This window comes from Taudactylus pleione, unplaced genomic scaffold (genome assembly GCF_031769625.1).
Source record: "Taudactylus pleione unplaced genomic scaffold, aTauple2 ptg000937l, whole genome shotgun sequence".
NCBI lineage: Eukaryota > Metazoa > Chordata > Amphibia > Anura > Myobatrachidae > Taudactylus > Taudactylus pleione.
The window spans coordinates 477998-501795 of record NW_028285338.1 but is presented as its reverse complement, the minus strand read 5'-3'; the positions used below and the strand labels follow the sequence as shown (position 1 = coordinate 501795).

At 44.0% G+C, this 23798-nt stretch overlaps 1 protein-coding gene across 13 annotated transcripts in view; it reads left to right on the top strand.

Annotated features, from left to right (window-relative positions):
- Positions 1-23798, top strand: part of LOC148473300 (vomeronasal type-2 receptor 26-like) — a 174149-nt gene that overhangs the window by 10091 nt on the left and 140260 nt on the right. For 3 of the 13 annotated variants that reach the window (XM_088459814.1, XM_088459817.1, XM_088459813.1), the window contains exon 1: positions 4477-4720. The exons of the other annotated variants lie outside the window; for them this stretch is intronic. In XM_088459814.1, coding sequence (XP_088315940.1) covers positions 4625-4720 — 96 coding nt within the window. In that variant the 5' untranslated portion in view covers positions 4477-4624. Of the gene's footprint in view, positions 1-4476; positions 4721-23798 lie in introns of those variants that run through there. 13 annotated transcript variants of the gene reach the window in all.

The following is a 23798-nucleotide window of genomic DNA, read 5'->3' as shown; positions in this document are numbered from 1 at the left end:
TGGCAACAGTAGGGACCCAGAAAGGAAGCCTGCACTAATTGGTTATAGTACTGCTATCACTGGCAACAGCAGAGACCCAGAAAGGAAGCCTGCACTAACTGGTTATACTACTGCTATCACTGGCAACAGCAGGGATCCAGAAAGGAAGCCTGCACTAACTAGTTATACTACGGCTATCACTGGCAACAGCTGGGACCCAGAAAGGAAGCCTGCACTAACTAGTTATACTACGGATATCACTGGCAACAGCAGGGACTCAGAAAGGAAGCCTGCACTAACTGGTTATGCTACTGCTATCACTGGTAACAGCAGGGACCCAGAAAGGAAGCCTGCACTACCTGGTTATGCAACTGCTATCACTAGCAACAGCAGGGACCCAGAAAGGAAGCCTGCACTAACTAGTTATACTACGGCTATCACTGGCAACAGCAGGGACCCTGAAAGGAAGCCTGCACTGACTGGTTATACTACGGCTATCACTGGCAACAGCAGGGATCCAGAAAGGAAGCCTGCACTAACTAGTTATACTACGGCTATCACTGGCAACAGCAGGGACCCAGAAAGGAAGCCTGCAGTAGCTGGTTATACTATGGCTATCACTGGCAACAGCACGGATCCAGAAAGGAAGCCTGCACTAACTAGTTATACTACGGCTATCACTGGCAACAGCAGGGACCCAGAAAGGAAGCCTGCAGTAGCTGGTTATACTATGGCTATCACTGGCAACAGCAGGGACCCAGAAAGGAAGCCTGCACTAACTAGTTATACTACGGCTATCACTGGCAACAACAGGGACCCAGAAAGGAAGCCTGCAGTAGCTGGTTATACTATGGCTATCACTGGCAACAGCAGGGACTCAGAATGGATGCCTTCACTAACTGGTTATGCTACGGCTATCACTGGCAACTGCAGGGACCCAGAAAGGAAGCCTGCTAAATTTGCTATTATATTGCCATCCACAATTGAAAGCAGGGGCTGATACCGGCACTGACACTACACTGCTGTTTCCCTAGCTGCCTGAGTGATCCGTTCATGTACACGCAGTTTTCCCAGCAGTCACCGCCCTCCACGAGGTCGAGATAGCATTAGCATCAGAGTGACTGAGTGTGAGCACTGGGACCAGCCTGGGACTTTCTGGCAGCTGATATAGGAAATGATTGGACCGGAGGTTTGGCCGTAAGCACTGCAAGGGTAAGAAACCTCTGTATTATTTATAACTGAACTATCACAGTGGTCTCACCGGAATTGTGATTTGAGTGAGATATGAAAGACCTCTCTGCATAGTTTCAGAGATAGTGCTGACATATGACTGTGAAATAACTCGGGGCATGATTCAGACCCGCTCGCGAGCGCTGAGCGCTCGCAAGCGAGTCGATGTTGGCCCAGTGCACTTGCGCACGACTGACCCAGCTCCGTTGTGCGCATGCGCGAGACCTGGATAGCGACGGGCAAGCTGTCGCTATGGGTCTCGCTACAAAGGGGGCGTGCTGTCGATGGTGAGTGACAGCACGCCCCTTTGGTGGGCATGTCCCGGGGGCGTGGCTGCCCAGACGGAGGCATTCCCATGGGAACGCCTACCGTCTGGGGCCAGCCCCACTGACATCACAAGTGATGTCAGTGGGAGTGCTTTCGGGTCTGATAGAGCCAAAAGCACTCCAGGGCTTGCAACAATGAGACCCTACCACAAGGGTCTCGTCGCAAGCCCAATGGTCGCGATGGTTTTGACCATCGCGACCTTCTTCCTAGCCGCTCGCTATAGCTGTGGGTGGTCACCCACAGCTATACGAGCGGCCAGGAGGCCGCTCTAAAAATTCAGAAGGACGGCCCTGATTCAGAGCGAGCACTCTGTCAGAGCATCCGGCTCTGAAGCAGGGCCTCAGGGCCTGAATCAGAACAGCTCGTAAGCGGCCGCTCATTCGCTCCGAGCGATGTTCAAACATCTGCTAATGCGCATGCGCCAACCAGTCAGTGCGGTTGGAAATTGTGTGTTCGCAAAATAGCGAATGCCTGCTAATTTGAGTGACAGGATGAGGCATTTGTGGGTGGTAACAGGGGAAGGTGCTTGAAAACGGGGAGTGGAGATCCGAAAGCAGGCGTGCCAAACGGTCAAAACGGGCGTTTTAAGGGTGTGAATAATAAAGCAGCGTCCTCGGCCACGTCACTTGGTTGTCTCTTAGCCTGAACTGTTCGCATGATTGCGGTAGGAAAATCCAACCACAAGCACTTCGAGCAGTTCAGACGCCTTTCGATGTACTCGATTAATCTAATAAATTGTGGAGATGATGTAGGATGCGAGCGGCCAGGGGGCGTCTTTACAAAATATCGAGCGCATGTTTCATTCACTAGCTCAGACATAGGGGCGTCAACAGACTGCAAAGAGCGAGCGCTCAATTTAAATAGCCGGACCCTTTTTCTGAATGAGGGAGCGCAAATGGCGTCCGGCTCTGAATCAGGGCCTCAGTCCCCCCATACTATGCTACGGTGTATTTTCATTAACACATCTTCTAAACAAGTTGAGAATCGGGACAGTGGCTTTTAAGAGGATTATTAGCATTCCATGGGACCAATGCGACATTGTATAACTACTGTTTATTAGACAGATTTTAATAAATGATATTATCTTTTGATCTGCACCTGGGACCTCTATGTATCATACAGACTGATATAGCGCAGCTCATGTGATGTTTTCCTTTTGGTTCCTATTTATCAAACTGCAGAGTTTCTCTGTGTGAACAGCTGATTAATCAGTCCTAAGGAATTATCCTAGTGTTAATCAGCGCCAATTGGTATTGTTTTGTGTTTGTGCCTAAGATGGTGTCTGTGTGCTGCCCTGGGCATCTCTAATAGCTTGTATGTCTGGGTCTAGGTATCTGTTTACTTAAAAAGATCTCATTGCAAATATAGCGGGGCACATTTATGAATATTTTTTTAAAGGAAAATGAATGTTGGTGTCGCTCATTTCATCATCATCATCTGTCTGCTACAATTACCACAATATAAGCCGTTATTCGGGGAGTCGGGAGTTGGGAAGCCGTTATTCGGGGAGTCGGGAGTTGGGAAGCCGTTATTTCGGGAGTTGGGAAGCCGTTATTCCGGGAGTCGGGAGTTGGGAAGCCGTTATTCGGGGAGTCGGGAGTTGGGAAGCCGTTATTCGGGTTCCCATAACCCCTCTTTCCATACAACATGTAACAGAAATCATTGTCTCTCTCTGGGCACCAGGTGACAGAATGATTTATGACACGGAGGGTTCCCAGGATAACTTATTTACTTATGGCTAATACTGTTCTCCCCAGACTCCAGGATTTTCTAGATCATGTGTGAGAGTGTTGTGGGGCTGATTCTGCCACGGATGCAAAGCGCTGTATGTATGCGCAGCTGCGGAAGCCTGATTAGCCAACTTATGTTAATGTGAGAGCCCATAGGGCTAATGCAACTGCAAGGGAAAGCCGTGCCACACATTGATTGTAATGCCAGTCACCACAATCATCATCATTAATATTGGCACTTACACCAGCCCCATGGTACGTGCCAGAGACCCATTAGATTCCAGCACAACAGAGTTTTCGATACAAGCCCATAACAGTATGTAGTCAGGAAGCTGGTAGTCAAAATGGCGACTGCCGGCTTTTCGACAGTTAAATCCCGACACGGGACTAATGATAGGCACCTAGATACCAATGCCTATCATTATCCCCACACTGAAATCCTGATGCCTGGCATACCGAATGTAGGTAAGCCGGGCATCTGGAGCAGATAGCCGAGGGGGGGGGGTGTTAGGTTTAGGGACTCCCGGGTGACTTAGTATTAGGCACCCCCTGGGAATGTTAGGGTTAGGCTAGGGGAAGGGCAGGTTAGCATCAGGCACCCTTGGGGGGAGGTTAGGGGTTAGACAACCCCTGGGAAGGTTAGGTAGAGGATGTGGGGATTGGGGGTTAAGTTTGGGCACTAGGGGGAAAGTTAGGGTTAGGGGGGAGAGGGGAGGGTTAGTAGTTTTACTCACCTCAGTCAGGATCTTCATGTGTCGGTATTTCATCTAACTTAGGCTTAGGTCCGGCGGTAATTCATACCAATTCCCCATAACACACCCATGACACTCCCTTGACATGTACACAACCCTCTCATAACACACTGCCAACACTACCATGGCACTGCCGCTAATCAGGGTAATTCCACTGCCCATTTCATGCCCTAAAATGCCCAATTAATGGAAAGACAGATCCAGCAAAGCTCCACCCTGTTAGGAATAGGACAGACATCTGCACAATGACATAAATTCCCCTGCGCTGTACCCAAACACTCACCAGTCACATCCGCACACAGAGATCCATCTGTATCAGCCCCAATGTGCTACATTTGGAAGTGTAACTAATAATGGAACGCTAATTATTATACATAACTAATAACATATGTCCTGATTTATTCCCACAGACCGGTGCCTCTATATTACAAATATCTTCTGACATTTTTGTTCACTATTGATGAAATTAACAGAGATCAGACATTATTACCCAATGTCACTCTGGGATATCATATATATGATTCATGTTCTTATGCTAGGAAAGCTGTAAAAAGCGTCCTCCAAATTCTATCAGGACCAGGAAAAACAAATCCAAATTATTCCTGTATGGAGCGTAGTAAGTTATCTGGATTTATTGGTGATCAGGATTCCATAACAACCGCGTCCATGGCACAAATACTGGCATTATACGGCTACACACAGGTAGGTGATTTATATCATCCACAGCACATAATGTATCATCTATAATTATACTCATGGTATAATGAATTCTTTGGTTAAAGACAAAATAGAATTTGATCATGAATAAACTATAAATATATCAGATTTTTATTTTAATTAAACTTAGATTTCTGTTTGACTCACAGTACACTGGTATACATAGGCTGCTGCAGGAAGTAATGTATATACAGTATGGTTAGGTGCATATATATATGTAATGTAATGACCATGTGTATGTATGTGACTGATAATACATAGTCACCGGCAGGGCTGCCATCAGAAATTGTGGGGCCCGGGACTGACAAAGCAGGCAGGGCCCCACCTACACCACCCCCCCCCCTCCCCGTGCGCACTTTAGTTGGATTTCTCCTCACACCCTCAGGAGCGTGTGGGGACAAATCAATTAGTCGACCTAACAGCGCGCTGAATTGAAGAGCTCCGGGAGCTCCCTCCCGGCGCTATCAATAGTACACAGAATTGAATTGGCCCCTATGACATAATAGGTAATGATATCTCTGACACAATCCACTTAATACTTAAGAAGTTCTGTATGGCACGTTTCTACTTGGTACCTTAATATAGAACTCAAGTTACATGTTCAGTATTGGGCCTGATTCTACAGGGAGGTAGAGAGCAGGGACACTGAGGGGAGGTTACAGGGAGGGTGGGGGCAGGGAGAGTGAGGGGAGGTTACAGGGAGTGAGGGTAGGGACACTGAGGGGAGGTTACAGTGAGGGTGGGGGGAAGCTACACAGAGGATGTAGAAGAGCCACACTCACATCAAACAAAGCCCAAGGCATCAACTGGGGGGGGGTCTACCCAAAGTGGTATCCACCAATGATGGAATAAAATAAATGGGGCACTCAGCAGGGTTCAAGAGACTTGCACATATACATACTGTGTATGTGTGTGTGTGTATATATTTATATATATATATGTGTATATATATATATATATATATATATATTATACACACACACACTTACCTGATAGCTTAATTACTGTAGGCAGCTTCCCCTCTTCTCTGTTTCAGGGTTCAGGGTCAGCTGTCACATTGGGTCTTTCTCCCAGCACAGGCTGACACTCTGCAGCGTCCACCTTCTCCTGCGCTCTTTCTCCTCCTCGGCTCCTCAGTCTCCTCTCATTCACCGGCAGCCGCCCGCACACAAGAGAGCATGCACGGCATGACATCATTAAACCATGCGTGCACTGAAAGGCAGTGACTAGAGGCAGGGGAGATGGACCTCTAGAGATTCCTCTCCACTTGTAACTCCTCCCTGGTTATTATCAGGCAGGCAGGCGGCACGGTAGCGGACCTGACCGGAGGGTAATTACAATACATTTTTGCCCAGCTGGCTAAAGAGTGGCCCTTAGTTTCGTCCTCTCAGAGGCCCCCCCGTTCTACCAGTGGCCGGGCGCGGGACTCCAGTCCCGACAGTCGCCCCTGATGGCGGCCCTGGTCACCGGTATACATAGGCTCCGGCAGGCTGTGATAGGAAGTAATGTATATACAGTATGGTTAGGTGCACAGCTATATGTAACACCCTCTAAGGGATGGTATTTGTAAATACACCCCTCTCAGTGTTAGAGCTTGCTTCCTGTTGTAGATATTACATACCTGAGACCCGGATCAGTTTTCAGGTAAAGGAGGGGCTGGAGAGATAGATACGCAGGGGTGGGAAGACTGGGTGTGTAGCTGGCAGAGCAGAGGGAGGAGGGGGAGAGAACAAAGGGAGTTGGGAAGAAGAATTTGGGAGAGAGCAGACATCTTTGGGGAGTGTCAGAGCTGGAAGCAGAAATGTAGCCCTTGTGCTCCCCTGGCAGGGGGAGATTGGCGGGGCCGTGGTGATTGCCACGATGCCCATCTAACGCCAAAGGAGAAATAGGTCTGGAGTGAGACCACTGAGATAAAGTCTGTGAGAGACCACAGAGAAAGAGGTGGAAGGTTGCAGTGTGAGCCGCTCAGTGAAGTGTTCAGCACCCATGAGAGGGGTAAGAGACGCAAGTATATGTGTTGAAGAGATGGGGAAGAGGAATTTCCCAGGAGCTTTTACTGTTAAGATACCAGAGGAGTCCCTTATGCATAAAAGCCCCCCAGCAGCCATTAAAGGGGGGGTCACTGTGGTAGCAGTGTGGCTATAGGAGCCATTCCTGTAGGATAGGGATGGGCAGCAGCTGAGCGTCTGATAGCTGCAATAGAAAAGTCTGTATATTGCTGTCCCATGTGATAGAGAAGGGGAGCAGAGAGAGGCAGACTGTGTATGAGACTGTATATTGTCTTAGAAGAGACAAAGGAGAGGCAGAGTGCAAAAGAAGTTATGTGAGATGTGTGTGAAGCTGTGGAACTACAGGCACCAGCCAGCATAGGGCCAGGTGGACCTGCATGTATGAAGTGAACTACAGGCACCAGCCAGCAAAGGGCTAGGTGGACCTGAATTATGAAGTGGAGAACTACAGGCACCAGCCAGCAAAGGGCTAGGTGGACCTGCACGTATGAAGTGGAGAACTACAGGCACCAGCCAGCGAAGGGCTAGGTGGACCTGCACATATGAAGTGGAGAACTACAGGCACCAGCCAGCAAAGGGCTAGGTGGACCTGCACGTATGAAGTGGAGAACTACAGGCACCAGCCAGCGAAGGGCTAGGTGGACCTGCACATATGAAGTGGAGAACTACAGGCACCAGCCAGCAAAGGGCTAGGTGGACCTGAAGTATGAAGTGGAGAACTACAGGCACCAGCCAGCAAAGGGCTAGGTGGACCTGCACGTATGAAGTGGAGAACTACAGGCACCAGCCAGCAAAGGGCTAGGTGGACCTGCACGTATGAAGTGGAGAACTACAGGCACCAGCCAGCGAAGGGCTAGGTCGACCTGCACATATGAAGTGGAGAACTACAGGCACCAGCCAGCAAAGGGCTAGGTGGACCTGCACATATGAAGTGGAGAACTACAGGCACCAGCCAGCAAAGGGCTAGGTGGACCTGCACGTATGAAGTGGAGAACTACAGGCACCAGCCAGCGAAGGGCTAGGTGGACCTGCACGTATGAAGTGGAGAACTACAGGCACCAGCCAGCGAAGGGCTAGGTCGACCTGCACATATGAAGTGGAGAACTACAGGCACCAGCCAGCAAAGGGCTAGGTGGACCTGAAGTATGAAGTGGAGAACTACAGGCTCCAGCCAGCAAAGGGCTAGGTGGACCTGCACGTATGAAGTGGAGAACTACAGGCACCAGCCAGCAAAGGGCTAGGTGGACCTGCACGTATGAAGTGGAGAACTACAGGCACCAGCCAGCGAAGGGCTAGGTCGACCTGCACATATGAAGTGGAGAACTACAGGCACCAGCCAGCAAAGGGCTAGGTGGACCTGCACATATGAAGTGGAGAACTACAGGCACCAGCCAGCAAAGGGCTAGGTGGACCTGCACGTATGAAGTGGAGAACTACAGGCACCAGCCAGCAAAGGGCTAGGTGGACCTGCACGTATGAAGTGGAGAACTACAGGCACCAGCCAGCGAAGGGCTAGGTCGACCTGCACATATGAAGTGGAGAACTACAGGCACCAGCCAGCAAAGGGCTAGGTGGACCTGCACATATGAAGTGGAGAACTACAGGCACCAGCCAGCAAAGGGCTAGGTGGACCTGCACGTATGAAGTGGAGAACTACAGGCACCAGCCAGCGAAGGGCTAGGTGGACCTGCACATATGAAGTGGAGAATTACAGGCACCAGCCAGCAAAGGGCCAGGTGGACCTGTGTGGGTAAAATGCAAAGCATTCATTGTGACTATGCTTAAAGACTGTGCCGGTGGAGAAGAGTGTGATGTAATGTAACCATATCCATAAGATTGTCCTATACCATCTGACATGCCAAGTATATGAGCTGGAGGGAGAGGAGAAGCTGCTGTAACCATATTCTTGTCCTGTAAAGTCATGTGCAGGCGGAGAGACATAAATTGGTTTATTTTTATAAGAGAAGGTCTGGCACCCAAGTTATTCAATAGAACTGTTGCTGCATGTGTCTATCTATACCTGTATCTATATGTGTGACTGTTATACAGCCTGCATGTGTCTATCTATACCTATATCTATATGTGTGACTGTTATACAGCCTGCATGTGTCTATCTATACCTGTATCTATATGTGTGACTGTTATAAAGCCTGCATGGGCAGGGACCCCCTTCTCAGGTATTGCCCACACCCTGGAGAGCTAGCCTGAGGCAATAGGAGGTGTATCACTCCAAATGCACCTATGAACCACACCGCACACTGAAGGGGGGTTACAAAAAATGTAATGTCCATGTGTATGTATGTGACTGATAATATATAGTCACCGGTATACATAGGCTCCGGCAGGCTGTGGTAGGTAGTAATCTATATACAGTATGGGTAGGTGCACAGCTATATATAATGTAATGGCCATGTGTATGTATGTGACTGATAATACATAGTCACCGGTATACAGAGGCTCCGGCAGGCTGTGGTAGGTATAAATGTATATATAGTATGGTTAGGTGCACAGCTATATATAATGTAATGGCCATGTGCAAGTATGTGACTGATAATACATAGTCACCGGTATACATAGGCTCCGGCAGGCTGTGGTAGGTAGTAATGTATATATAGTATGGTTAGGTGCACAGCTATATATAATGTAATGACCATGTGTAAGTATGTGACTGATCATACATAGTCACCGGTATACATAGGCTCCGGCAGGCTGTGATAGGAAGTAATGTATATACAGTATGGTTAGGTGCACAGCTATATATAATGTAATGGCCATGTGTATGTATGTGACTGATAATACATAGTCACCGGTATACATAGGCTCCGGCAGGCTGTGGTAGGTAGTAATGTATATACAGTATGGTTAGGAGCACAGCTATATATAATGTAATGACCATGTGTAAGTATGTGACTGATAATGCATAGTCACCGGTATACATAGGCTCCGGCAGGCTGTGGTAGGTAGTAATGTATATACAGTATGGTTAGGTGCACAGCTATATATAATGTAATGGCCATGTGTATGTATGTGACTGATAATACATAGTCACCGGTATACATAGGCTCCGGCAGGCTGTGGTAGGTAGTAATGTATATATACAGTATGGTTAGGTGCACAGCTATATATAGTGTAATGGCCATGTGTAAGTATGTGACTGATAATACATAGTCACCGGTATACATAGGCTCCGGCAGGCTGTGGTAGGTAGTAATGTATATACAGTATGGTTAGGTGCACAGCTATATATAATGTAATGGCCATGTGTATGTATGTGACTGATAATACATAGTCACCGGTATACATAGGCTTCGGCAGGCTGTGGTAGGTAATAATGTATATACAGTATGGTTAGGTGCACAGCTATATATAATGTAATGACCATGTGCAAGTATGTGACTGATAATACATAGTCACCGGTATACATAGGCTCCGGCAGGCTGTGGTAGGTAGTAATGTATATATAGTATGGTTAGGTGCACAGCTATATATAATGTAATGACCATGTGTAAGTATGTGACTGATCATACATAGTCACTGGTATACATAGGCTCCGGCAGGCTGTGGTAGGTAGTAATGTATATACAGTATGGTTAGGTGCACAGCTATATATAATGTAATGGCCATGTGTATGTATGTGACTGATAATACATAGTCACCGGTATACAGAGGCTCCGGCAGGCTGTGGTAGGTAGTAATGTATATACAGTATGGTTAGGTGCACAGCTATATATAATGTAATGACCATGTGTATGTATGTGACTGATAATACATAGTCACCGGTATACATAGGCTCCGGCAGGCTGTGGTAGGTAGTAATGTATATATAGTATGGTTAGGTGCACAGCTATATATAATGTAATGGCCATGTGTATGTATGTGACTGATAATACATAGTCACCGGTATACATAGGCTCCGGCAGGCTGTGGTAGGTAGTAATGTATATATACAGTATGGTTAGGTGCACAGCTATATATAATGTAATGGCCATGTGTATGTATGTGACTGATAATACATAGTCACCGGTATACAGAGGCTCCGGCCGGCTGTGGTAGGTAGTAATGTATATACAGTATGGTTAGGTGCACAGCTATATATAATGTAATGGCCATGTGTATGTATGTGACTGATAATACATAGTCACCGGTATACAGAGGCTCCGGCAGGCTGTGGTAGGTAGTAATGTATATATAGTATGGTTAGGTGCACAGCTATATATAATGTAATGACCATGTGTAAGTATGTGACTGATAATACATAGTCACCGGTATACATAGGCTCCGGCAGGCTGTGGTAGGTAGTAATGTATATACAGTATGGTTAGGTGCACAGCTATATATAATGTAATGGCCATGTGTATGTATGTGACTGATAATACATAGTCACCGGTATACATAGGCTCCGGCAGGCTGTGGTAGGTAGTAATGTATATACAGTATGGTTAGGTGCACAGCTATATATAATGTAATGGCCATGTGTATGTATGTGACTGATAATACATAGTCACCGGTATACATAGGCTCCGGCAGGCTGTGGTAGGTAGTAATGTATATATACAGTATGGTTAGGTGCACAGCTATATATAGTGTAATGGCCATGTGTATGTATGTGACTGATAATACATAGTCACCGGTATACATAGGCTCCGGCAGGCTGTGGTAGGTAGTAATGTATATACAGTATGGTTAGGAGCACAGCTATATATAATGTAATGACCATGTGTAAGTATGTGACTGATAATACATAGTCACCGGTATACATAGGCTCCGGCAGGCTGTGGTAGGTAGTAATGTATATACAGTATGGTTAGGTGCACAGCTATATATAATGTAATGGCCATGTGTATGTATGTGACTGATAATACATAGTCACCGGTATACATAGGCTTCGGCAGGCTGTGGTAGGTAATAATGTATATACAGTATGGTTAGGTGCACAGCTATATATAGTGTAATGGCCATGTGTATGTATGTGACTGATAATACATAGTCACCGGTATACATAGGCTCCGGCAGGCTGTGGTAGGTAGTAATGTATATATAGTATGGTTAGGAGCACAGCTATATATAATGTAATGACCATGTGTATGTATGTGACTGATAATACATAGTCACCGGTATACAGAGGCTCCGGCAGGCTGTGGTAGGTATTAATGTATATACAGTATGGTTAGGTGCACAGCTATATATAATGTAATGACCATGTGTAAGTATGTGACTGATCATACATAGTCACCGGTATACATAGGCTCCGGCAGGCTGTGATAGGAAGTAATGTATATACAGTATGGTTAGGTGCACAGCTATATATAATGTAATGGCCATGTGTATGTATGTGACTGATAATACATAGTCACCGGTATACATAGGCTCTGGCAGGCTGTGGTAGGTAGTAATGTATATACAGTATGGTTAGGTGCACAGCTATATATAATGTAATGGCCATGTGTATGTATGTGACTGATAATACATAGTCACCGGTATACATAGGCTCCGGCAGGCTGTGGTAGGTAGTAATGTATATACAGTATGGTTAGGTGCACAGCTATATATAATGTAATGGCCATGTGTATGTATGTGACTGATAATACATAGTCACCGGTATACAGAGGCTCCGGCAGGCTGTGATAGGAAGTAATGTATATATACAGTATGGTTAGGTGCACAGCTATATATAGTGTAATGGCCATGTGTATGTATGTGACTGATAATACATAGTCACCGGTATACATAGGCTCCGGCAGGCTGTGGTAGGTAATAATGTATATACAGTATGGTTAGGTGCACAGCTATATATAGTGTAATGTCCATGTGTATGTATGTGACTGATAATACATAGTCACCGGTATACATAGGCTCCGGCAGGCTGTGGTAGGTAGTAATGTATATATAGTATGGTTAGGTGCACAGCTATATATAATGTAATGGCCATGTGTATGTATGTGACTGATAATACATAGTAACCAGTATACATAGGCTCCGGCAGGCTGTGGTAGGTAGTAATGTATATACAGTATGGTTAGGTGCACAGCTATATATAATGTAATGGCCATGTGTATGTATGTGACTGATAATACATAGTCACCGGTATACAGAGGCTTCGGCAGGCTGTGGTAGGTAGTAATGTATATATAGTATGGTTAGGTGAACAGCTATATATAGTGTAATGGCCATGTGTATGTATGTGACTGATAATACATAGTCACCGGTATACATAGGCTCCGGCAGGCTGTGGTAGGTAGTAATGTATATATAGTATGGTTAGGAGCACAGCTATATATAATGTAATGACCATGTGTATGTATGTGACTGATAATACATAGTCACCGGTATACATAGGCTCCGGCATACTGTGGTAGGTAGTAATGTATATATAGTATGGTTAGGTGCACAGCTATATATAATGTAATGACCATGTGTATGTATGTGACTGATAATACATAGTCACCGGTATACAGAGGCTCCTGCAGGCTGTGGTAGGTAGTAATGTATATACAGTATGGTTAGGTGCACAGCTATATATAATGTAATGACCATGTGTATGTATGTGACTGATAATACATAGTCACCGGTATACATAGGCTCCGGCAGGCTGTGGTAGGTAGTAATGTATTTATAGTATGGTTAGGAGCACAGCTATATATAATGTAATGACCATGTGTATGTATGTGACTGATAATATATAGTCACCGGTATACATAGGCTTCGGCAGGCTGTGGTAGGTAGTAATGTATATATAGTATGGTTAGGAGCACAGCTATATATAATGTAATGGCCATGTGTATGTATGTGACTGATAATACATAGTCACCGGTATACATAGGCTCCGGCAGGCTGTGGTAGGTAGTAATTTATATACAGTATGGTTAGGTGCACAGCTATATATAATGTAATGACCATTTGTATGTATGTGACTGATAATACATAGTCACCGGTATACAGAGGCTCCGGCAGGCTGTGGTAGGTAGTAATGTATATAGAGTATGGTTAGGAGCACAGCTATATATAGTGTAATGACCATGTGTATGTATGTGACTGATAATACATAGTCACCGGTATACATAGGCTCCGGCAGGCTGTGGTAGGTAGTAATGTATATATAGTATGGTTAGGTGCACAGCTATATATAATGTAATGGCCATGTGTATGTATGTGACTGATAATACATAGTCACCGGTATACATAGGCTCCGGCAGGCTGTGGTAGGTAGTAATGTATATATACAGTATGGTTAGGTGCACAGCTATATATAATGTAATGGCCATGTGTATGTATGTGACTGATAATACATAGTCACCGGTATACAGAGGCTCCGGCCGGCTGTGGTAGGTAGTAATGTATATACAGTATGGTTAGGTGCACAGCTATATATAATGTAATGGCCATGTGTATGTATGTGACTGATAATACATAGTCACCGGTATACAGAGGCTCCGGCAGGCTGTGGTAGGTAGTAATGTATATATAGTATGGTTAGGTGCACAGCTATATATAATGTAATGACCATGTGTAAGTATGTGACTGATAATACATAGTCACCGGTATACATAGGCTCCGGCAGGCTGTGGTAGGTAGTAATGTATATACAGTATGGTTAGGTGCACAGCTATATATAATGTAATGGCCATGTGTATGTATGTGACTGATAATACATAGTCACCGGTATACATAGGCTCCGGCAGGCTGTGGTAGGTAGTAATGTATATACAGTATGGTTAGGTGCACAGCTATATATAATGTAATGGCCATGTGTATGTATGTGACTGATAATACATAGTCACCGGTATACATAGGCTCCGGCAGGCTGTGGTAGGTAGTAATGTATATATACAGTATGGTTAGGTGCACAGCTATATATAGTGTAATGGCCATGTGTATGTATGTGACTGATAATACATAGTCACCGGTATACATAGGCTCCGGCAGGCTGTGGTAGGTAGTAATGTATATACAGTATGGTTAGGAGCACAGCTATATATAATGTAATGACCATGTGTAAGTATGTGACTGATAATACATAGTCACCGGTATACATAGGCTCCGGCAGGCTGTGGTAGGTAGTAATGTATATACAGTATGGTTAGGTGCACAGCTATATATAATGTAATGGCCATGTGTATGTATGTGACTGATAATACATAGTCACCGGTATACATAGGCTTCGGCAGGCTGTGGTAGGTAATAATGTATATACAGTATGGTTAGGTGCACAGCTATATATAGTGTAATGGCCATGTGTATGTATGTGACTGATAATACATAGTCACCGGTATACATAGGCTCCGGCAGGCTGTGGTAGGTAGTAATGTATATATAGTATGGTTAGGAGCACAGCTATATATAATGTAATGACCATGTGTATGTATGTGACTGATAATACATAGTCACCGGTATACAGAGGCTCCGGCAGGCTGTGGTAGGTATTAATGTATATACAGTATGGTTAGGTGCACAGCTATATATAATGTAATGACCATGTGTAAGTATGTGACTGATCATACATAGTCACCGGTATACATAGGCTCCGGCAGGCTGTGATAGGAAGTAATGTATATACAGTATGGTTAGGTGCACAGCTATATATAATGTAATGGCCATGTGTATGTATGTGACTGATAATACATAGTCACCGGTATACATAGGCTCCGGCAGGCTGTGGTAGGTAGTAATGTATATACAGTATGGTTAGGTGCACAGCTATATATAATGTAATGGCCATGTGTATGTATGTGACTGATAATACATAGTCACCGGTATACATAGGCTCCGGCAGGCTGTGGTAGGTAGTAATGTATATACAGTATGGTTAGGTGCACAGCTATATATAATGTAATGGCCATGTGTATGTATGTGACTGATAATACATAGTCACCGGTATACAGAGGCTCCGGCAGGCTGTGATAGGAAGTAATGTATATATACAGTATGGTTAGGTGCACAGCTATATATAGTGTAATGGCCATGTGTATGTATGTGACTGATAATACATAGTCACCGGTATACATAGGCTCCGGCAGGCTGTGGTAGGTAATAATGTATATACAGTATGGTTAGGTGCACAGCTATATATAGTGTAATGTCCATGTGTATGTATGTGACTGATAATACATAGTCACCGGTATACATAGGCTCCGGCAGGCTGTGGTAGGTAGTAATGTATATATAGTATGGTTAGGTGCACAGCTATATATAATGTAATGGCCATGTGTATGTATGTGACTGATAATACATAGTAACCAGTATACATAGGCTCCGGCAGGCTGTGGTAGGTAGTAATGTATATACAGTATGGTTAGGTGCACAGCTATATATAATGTAATGGCCATGTGTATGTATGTGACTGATAATACATAGTCACCGGTATACAGAGGCTTCGGCAGGCTGTGGTAGGTAGTAATGTATATATAGTATGGTTAGGTGAACAGCTATATATAGTGTAATGGCCATGTGTATGTATGTGACTGATAATACATAGTCACCGGTATACATAGGCTCCGGCAGGCTGTGGTAGGTAGTAATGTATATATAGTATGGTTAGGAGCACAGCTATATATAATGTAATGACCATGTGTATGTATGTGACTGATAATACATAGTCACCGGTATACATAGGCTCCGGCATACTGTGGTAGGTAGTAATGTATATATAGTATGGTTAGGTGCACAGCTATATATAATGTAATGACCATGTGTATGTATGTGACTGATAATACATAGTCACCGGTATACAGAGGCTCCTGCAGGCTGTGGTAGGTAGTAATGTATATACAGTATGGTTAGGTGCACAGCTATATATAATGTAATGACCATGTGTATGTATGTGACTGATAATACATAGTCACCGGTATACATAGGCTCCGGCAGGCTGTGGTAGGTAGTAATGTATTTATAGTATGGTTAGGAGCACAGCTATATATAATGTAATGACCATGTGTATGTATGTGACTGATAATATATAGTCACCGGTATACATAGGCTTCGGCAGGCTGTGGTAGGTAGTAATGTATATATAGTATGGTTAGGAGCACAGCTATATATAATGTAATGGCCATGTGTATGTATGTGACTGATAATACATAGTCACCGGTATACAGAGGCTCCGGCAGGCTGTGGTAGGTAGTAATTTATATACAGTATGGTTAGGTGCACAGCTATATATAATGTAATGACCATTTGTATGTATGTGACTGATAATACATAGTCACCGGTATACAGAGGCTCCGGCAGGCTGTGGTAGGTAGTAATGTATATAGAGTATGGTTAGGAGCACAGCTATATATAGTGTAATGACCATGTGTATGTATGTGACTGATAATACATAGTCACCGGTATACATAGGCTCCGGCAGGCTGTGGTAGGTAGTAATGTATATATAGTATGGTTAGGTGCACAGCTATATATAATGTAATGGCCATGTGTATGTATGTGACTGATAATACATAGTCACCGGTATACATAGGCTCCGGCAGGCTGTGGTAGGTAGTAATGTATATATAGTATGGTTAGGTGCACAGCTATATATAATGTAATCACCATGTGTATGTATGTGACTGATAATACATAGTCACCGGTATACAGAGGCTCCGGCAGGCTGTGATAGGAAGTAATGTATATACAGTATGGTTAGGAGCACAGCTATATATAATGTAATGGCCATGTGTATGTATGTGACTGATAATACATAGTCACCGGTATACATAGGCTCCGGCAGGCTGTGGTAGGTAGTAATGTATATATAGTATGGTTAGGTGCACAGCTATATATAGTGTAATGGCCATGTGTATGTATGTGACTGATAATACATAGTCACCGGTATACAGAGGCTCCGGCAGGCTGTGGTAGGTAGTAATGTATATACAGTATGGTTATGTGCACAGCTATATATAGTGTAATGACCATGTGTATGTATGTGACTGATAATACATAGTCACCGGTATACATAGGCTTCGGCAGGCTGTGGTAGGTAGTAATGTATATATAGTATGGTTAGGTGCACAGCTATATATAATGTAATGACCATGTGTATGTATGTGACTGATAATACATAGTCACCGGTATACATAGGCTCCGGCAGGCTGTGGTAGGTAGTAATGTATATATAGTATGGTTAGGAGCACAGCTATATATAGTGTAATGACCATGTGTATGTATGTGACTGATAATACATAGTCACCGGTATACATATGCTCCGGCAGGCTGTGGTAGGTAGTAATGTATATATAGTATGGTTAGGAGCACAGCTATATATAATGTAATGACCATGTGTATGTATGTGACTGATAATACATAGTCACCGGTATACAGAGGCTCCGGCAGGCTGTGGTAGGTAGTAATGTATATACAGTATGGTTAGGTGCACAGCTATATATAATGTAATGGCCATGTGTATGTATGTGACTGATAATACATAGTCACCGGTATACATAGGCTCCGGCAGGCTGTGGTAGGTAGTAATGTATATATAGTATGGTTAGGAGCACAGCTATATATAGTGTAATGACCATGTGTATGTATGTGACTGATCATACATAGTCACCGGTATACATAGGCTCCGGCAGGCTGTGGTAGGTAGTAATGTATATATAGTATGGTTAGGAGCACAGCTATATATAATGTAATGACCATGTGTATGTATGTGACTGATAATACATAGTCACCGGTATACATAGGCTTCGGCAGGCTGTGGTAGGTATTAATGTATATACAGTATGGTTATGTGCACAGCTATATATAATGTAATGACCATGTGTATGTATGTGACTGATAATATATAGTCACCGGTATACATAGGCTCCGGCAGGCTGTGGTAGGTAGTAATGTATATATAGTATGGTTAGGTGCACAGCTATATATAATGTAATGACCATGTGTATGTATGTGACTGATAATACATAGTCACCGGTATACAGAGGCTCCGGCAGGCTGTGGTAGGTATTAATGTATATATAGTATGGTTAGGAGCACAGCTATATATAATGTAATGGCCATGTGTATGTATGTGACTGATAATACATAGTCACCGGTATACATAGGCTCTGGCAGGCTGTGGTAGGTAGTAATGTATATATAGTATGGTTAGGTGCACAGCTATATATAGTGTAATGACCATTTGTATGTATGTGACTGATAATACATAGTCACCGGTATACAGTGGCTCCGGCAGGCTGTGGTAGGTAGTAATGTATATATAGTATGGTTAGGTGCACAGCTATATATAATGTAATGGCCATGTGTATGTATGTGACTGATAATACATAGTCACCGGTATACATAGGCTCCGGCAGGCTGTGGTAGGTAGTAATGTATATACAGTATGGTTAGGAGCACAGCTATATATAATGTAATGACCATGTGTATGTATGTGACTGATAATACATAGTCACCGGTATACATAGGCTCCGGCAGGCTGTGGTAGGTAGTAATGTATATACAGTATGGTTATGTGCACAGCTATATATAGTGTAATGACCATGTGTATGTATGTGACTGATAATACATAGTCACCGGTATACATAGGCTCCGGCAGGCTGTGGTAGGTAGTAATGTATATATAGTATGGTTAGGTGCACAGCTATATATAATGTAATGACCATGTGTATGTATGTGACTGATAATACATAGTCACCGGTATACAGAGGCTCCGGCAGGCTGTGGTAGGAAGTAATGTATATACAGTATGGTTAGGTGCACAGCTATATATAATGTAATGACCATGTGTATGTATGTGACTGATAATACATAGTCACTGGTATACATAGGCTCCGGCAGGCTGTGGTTGGTATTAATGTATATATAGTATGGTTAGGAGCACAGCTATATATAATGTAATGGCCATGTGTATGTATGTGACTGATAGTACATAGTCACCGGTATACAGAGGCTCCGGCAGGCTGTGGTAGGTATTAATGTATATATAGTATGGTTAGGAGCACAGCTATATATAGTGTAATGACCATGTGTATGTATGTGACTGATAATACATAGTCACCGGTATACAGAGGCTCCGGCAGGCTGTGGTAGGTAGTAATGTATATACAGTATGGTTAGGAGCACAGCTATATATAATGTAATGACCATGTGTATGTATGTGACTGATAATACATAGTCACCGGTATACAGAGGCTCCGGCAGGCTGTGGTAGGTAGTAATGTATATACAGTATGGTTATGTGCACAGCTATATATAATGTAATGGCCATGTGTATGTATGTGACTGATAATACATAGTCACCGGTATACATAGGCTCCGGCAGGCTGTGGTAGGTAGTAATGTATATATAGTATGGTTAGGTGCACAGCTATATATAGTGTAATGGCCATGTGTAAGTATGTGACTGATAATACATAGTCACCGGTATACAGAGGCTCCGGCAGGCTGTGGTAGGTAATAATGTATATACAGTATGGTTAGGTGCACAGCTATATATAATGTAATGTCCATGTGTAAGTATGTGACTGATAATACATAGTCACCGGTATACATAGGCTCCGGCAGGCTGTGGTAGGTAGTAATGTATATACAGTATGGTTAGGTGCACAGCTATATATAGTGTAATGACCATGTGTATGTATGTGACTGATAATACATAGTCACCGGTATACATAGGCTCCGGCAGGCTGTGGTAGGTAGTAATGTATATATACAGTATGGTTAGGAGCACAGCTATATATAATGTAATGTCCATGTGTATGTATGTGACTGATAATACATAGTCACCGGTATACATAGGCTCCGGCAGGCTGTGGTAGGTAGTAATGTATATACAGTATGGTTAGGTGCACAGCTATATATAATGTAATGGCCATGTGTATGTATGTGACTGATAATACATAGTCACCGGTATACAGAGGCTCCGGCAGGCTGTGGTAGGTAGTAATGTATATACAGTATGGTTATGTGCACAGCTATATATAGTCACCGGTATACAGAGGCTCCGGCAGGCTGATGCTCAGTTACTGGCTCTTTCTTACTTTTTACCCATTTCTGAATCAGGCTCTGAGTTCAACCACTTCTGCGATATACTGTCTGGTGGGTGTGTTGGGAACATATCTCCGTGAGTCCGAGAAGCCACCTCCCACACACGCCTAGGAATGCCAAATACATGTATATGGGACCATGAGATACTTTGTATTTTCTGAAGCTCAATTTTTGGAGTATTTGTAGGTCCTTTTTTTTATTTTTTATTCAACTTTGCAAATTGGGATTTTATTATTTGCAAAAATTGAATATAAAATTAACTATAAACCTGAATTGTTACCAAATTCAAACATTGACCATACATTGATATATTCCCATATCCCACTACAGGATCTTCTCATTTATTAACAGTCAGATTGGAAATTGAACAAAAATGATCTTCAAATCTGGCTTTAAAACCACCTACATATTGTAATAAACCTTTTATTGATATATTTATTATAGCGCCTAGCTTAAACCAAGTATAATAGTAATACACCTTACCTGAGGCAGGATAATTTGGGAGAAGCATGCTCAGATTGCTATGATCAAGAAATAAAAAACTATGACCAAAAAATTAAGAAAAAAAAACAACATTGTGGTGTCCCCCCTTCCCCTCCCCCCCACCCTGTATTTCCATATCCAACCCTGGAACTTTTAGTCTGGTCTGTTCACAGAAAATCAGAGGAAAATCCAGTCAGTTTCCCCCTATATTGGATTAACAAGCACCAGGCTTAGCCTGGCAGGGCTGTTATGCCATATCAGGGGAACACACAGTGTGGGGTTCTCCTGCCAAACCATTAGCAATCCCCAAAATGGTCAGCCCAGGGCTGGCAATCCTTTCAAAGTTGGGACCCGTAAAAAAAGGGGACCCCTCCAAGAGAATTAACCTACCATCTTTCTTGCATCTCTAGCAGGTGAAATAAATTAAAGGAAGGAGTAATATAGTTTTTCACAGTGGAACTACAGGTAGCAGTTGGCTGGTGTCACTTGTACTCCCACTGTGAAACATATTTAAACTAGGGATGAGCGGGTTCGGATTTCTGAAATCCGATCCCCCCGATCCGTGCCAGGCTCGACTTTTGCCGCCTGACTCAGATCTGAAATCGAGGCAAAACGTCATCATCCCGCCTTCCGAATCTCACGGGTTTTTGATTCTATAAAAGGTCCCCGCGTCAGCGTCATTTCTCATTCCGGCTGTGGACAGTGAAGAGGGAGGGTGGGAGCTAGGGCTGGCTGGGCTGTGTTGTGCTGCTGTTGTCCATAGGGGCTGGCTGGGCTGTGTTGTGCAGTGTCTCATAAAGGCTGTAGTCCTAGAGGGGTGCTGTAGTGTTGTCCAGGGGGTGATCTGTGCATCAGGGGTGCTCCCCCCAAAGTGCACTCCAAAATTTTTTTTTTTTTCTGTGTTTGTGAATTGTGTGCGCAGTAGCCGCACGTGCATCAACAAAGTAGCACCAAGTGTGCGTCTGTGTCATAAGTAAAGGCCCGGCTGGCTTGTCCGTTAAAGGGTGCTGTAACCCCCAAAGTGCACTCCAAACAAAATAAAAATTATTTTCTTTTCTGTCTTTGTGAATTGTGTGGGCTGTAGCCGCTCCTGCATCCTCAAAGCAGCAGCGCCAAGCCTGCATCTGTCTGTTAAAGGGTGGTGTAACCCCCAAAGTGCGCTCCAACAAAAATAAAATAATCTTCTTATTTTCTGTGTTTGTGTGTGAAATGTATGCGCAGTAGCCGCACCTGCATCCTAAAAGCAGCAGCGCCAAGCGTGCATCTGTCTGCTAAAGGGTGGTGTAACCCCCAAAGTGCACTCCACAAAAAATAAACAATTCTTTTTTTTTCTGTTTGTGTGCGGAATGTATGCGCAGTAGCCGCACGTGCATCAACACAGCAGCAGCGCCAACTGTGCGCCTGTGTCATAAGTCAAGGGCCGGTTTGGACATCTGGTCCGGACTGAAGGACGTGCCAATAATTTCTGAAAAGTCTACTGTCACTGCATATGATACTGTCACCATTGACAGAATGGTGGACGATTACATAGGTGACAGCATCCAAGTAGGTATGTCAGACAGTCCGTACATGTACTGGCAGGAAAAAGAGGCAATTGGAGGCCCCTGTACAAACTGGCTCTATTTTACCTAAGTTGCTCCCCCTCCAGTGTGTACTCCGAAAGAGTGTTTAGTGCAGCCGGGAACCTTGTCAGCGAAAGGTGTAGGAGGTTGCTTCCACAAAATGTGGAGAAGAAGATGTTCATAAAAATGAATTATCAGCTCTTCCAGGGAGACCAGCCTCCAGAACGTACAGAGGGACCTGTGGTGGTGGATTCCAGTGGGGACGAGTTAATACTCTGTAAGGATGAGGATGTACACAACACTGAAGAGGGTGAAGAATCGGTGGATGTGGAGGATGAGAACGACATCTTGCCTCCGTAGAGCCAGTTTGTGCAGGGACAGATTAATTTCCAGCTTGTTTTGTGGGGGTCCAAACCACCAATCATTTCAGCCGCAGTTGTGTGGCAGACCCTGGCGCTGAAATGATTGGTTTGTTAAAGTGTGCATGTCCTGTTTATACAACATAAGGGTGGGTGGGAGGGCCCAAGGACAATTCCATCTTGCACCTCTTTTTTTTCTTTGCATTATGTACTGTTTGGGGCCTAGTTTTTCAAACTGCCGTCCTGTCTGTCACTGCAGTGCCACTCCTAGATGGGCCACGTGTTTGTGCCGCCCACTCGTGTCGCTTAGCATAGTCATCCAGCTACCTCGGTGCAACCTTTTGGACATAAAAACACTATTGTGAGGTGTGAGGTGTTCAGAATAGACTGGAAATGAGTGGAAATTAAGGTTATTGAGGTTAATAGCATAGGAGCAGAAAAACCCACAAATTCTGTGATTTTAGCTGTTTTTATGCTTTTTTTCAAAAAAATACAGATCCAAAACCCAGAACCCAAAACACGGAATGGTTGTTTTGGCAAAACCAATCCAGATCCAAAACACGAAGAAAGATCCAGATCCAAAACCAAAACACTAAACACGAAAAGTGGCTGGTGCACACCCCTAATTTAAACAAACCTAAGTATACACACATCGAATATTCTATGTCTTTATTAC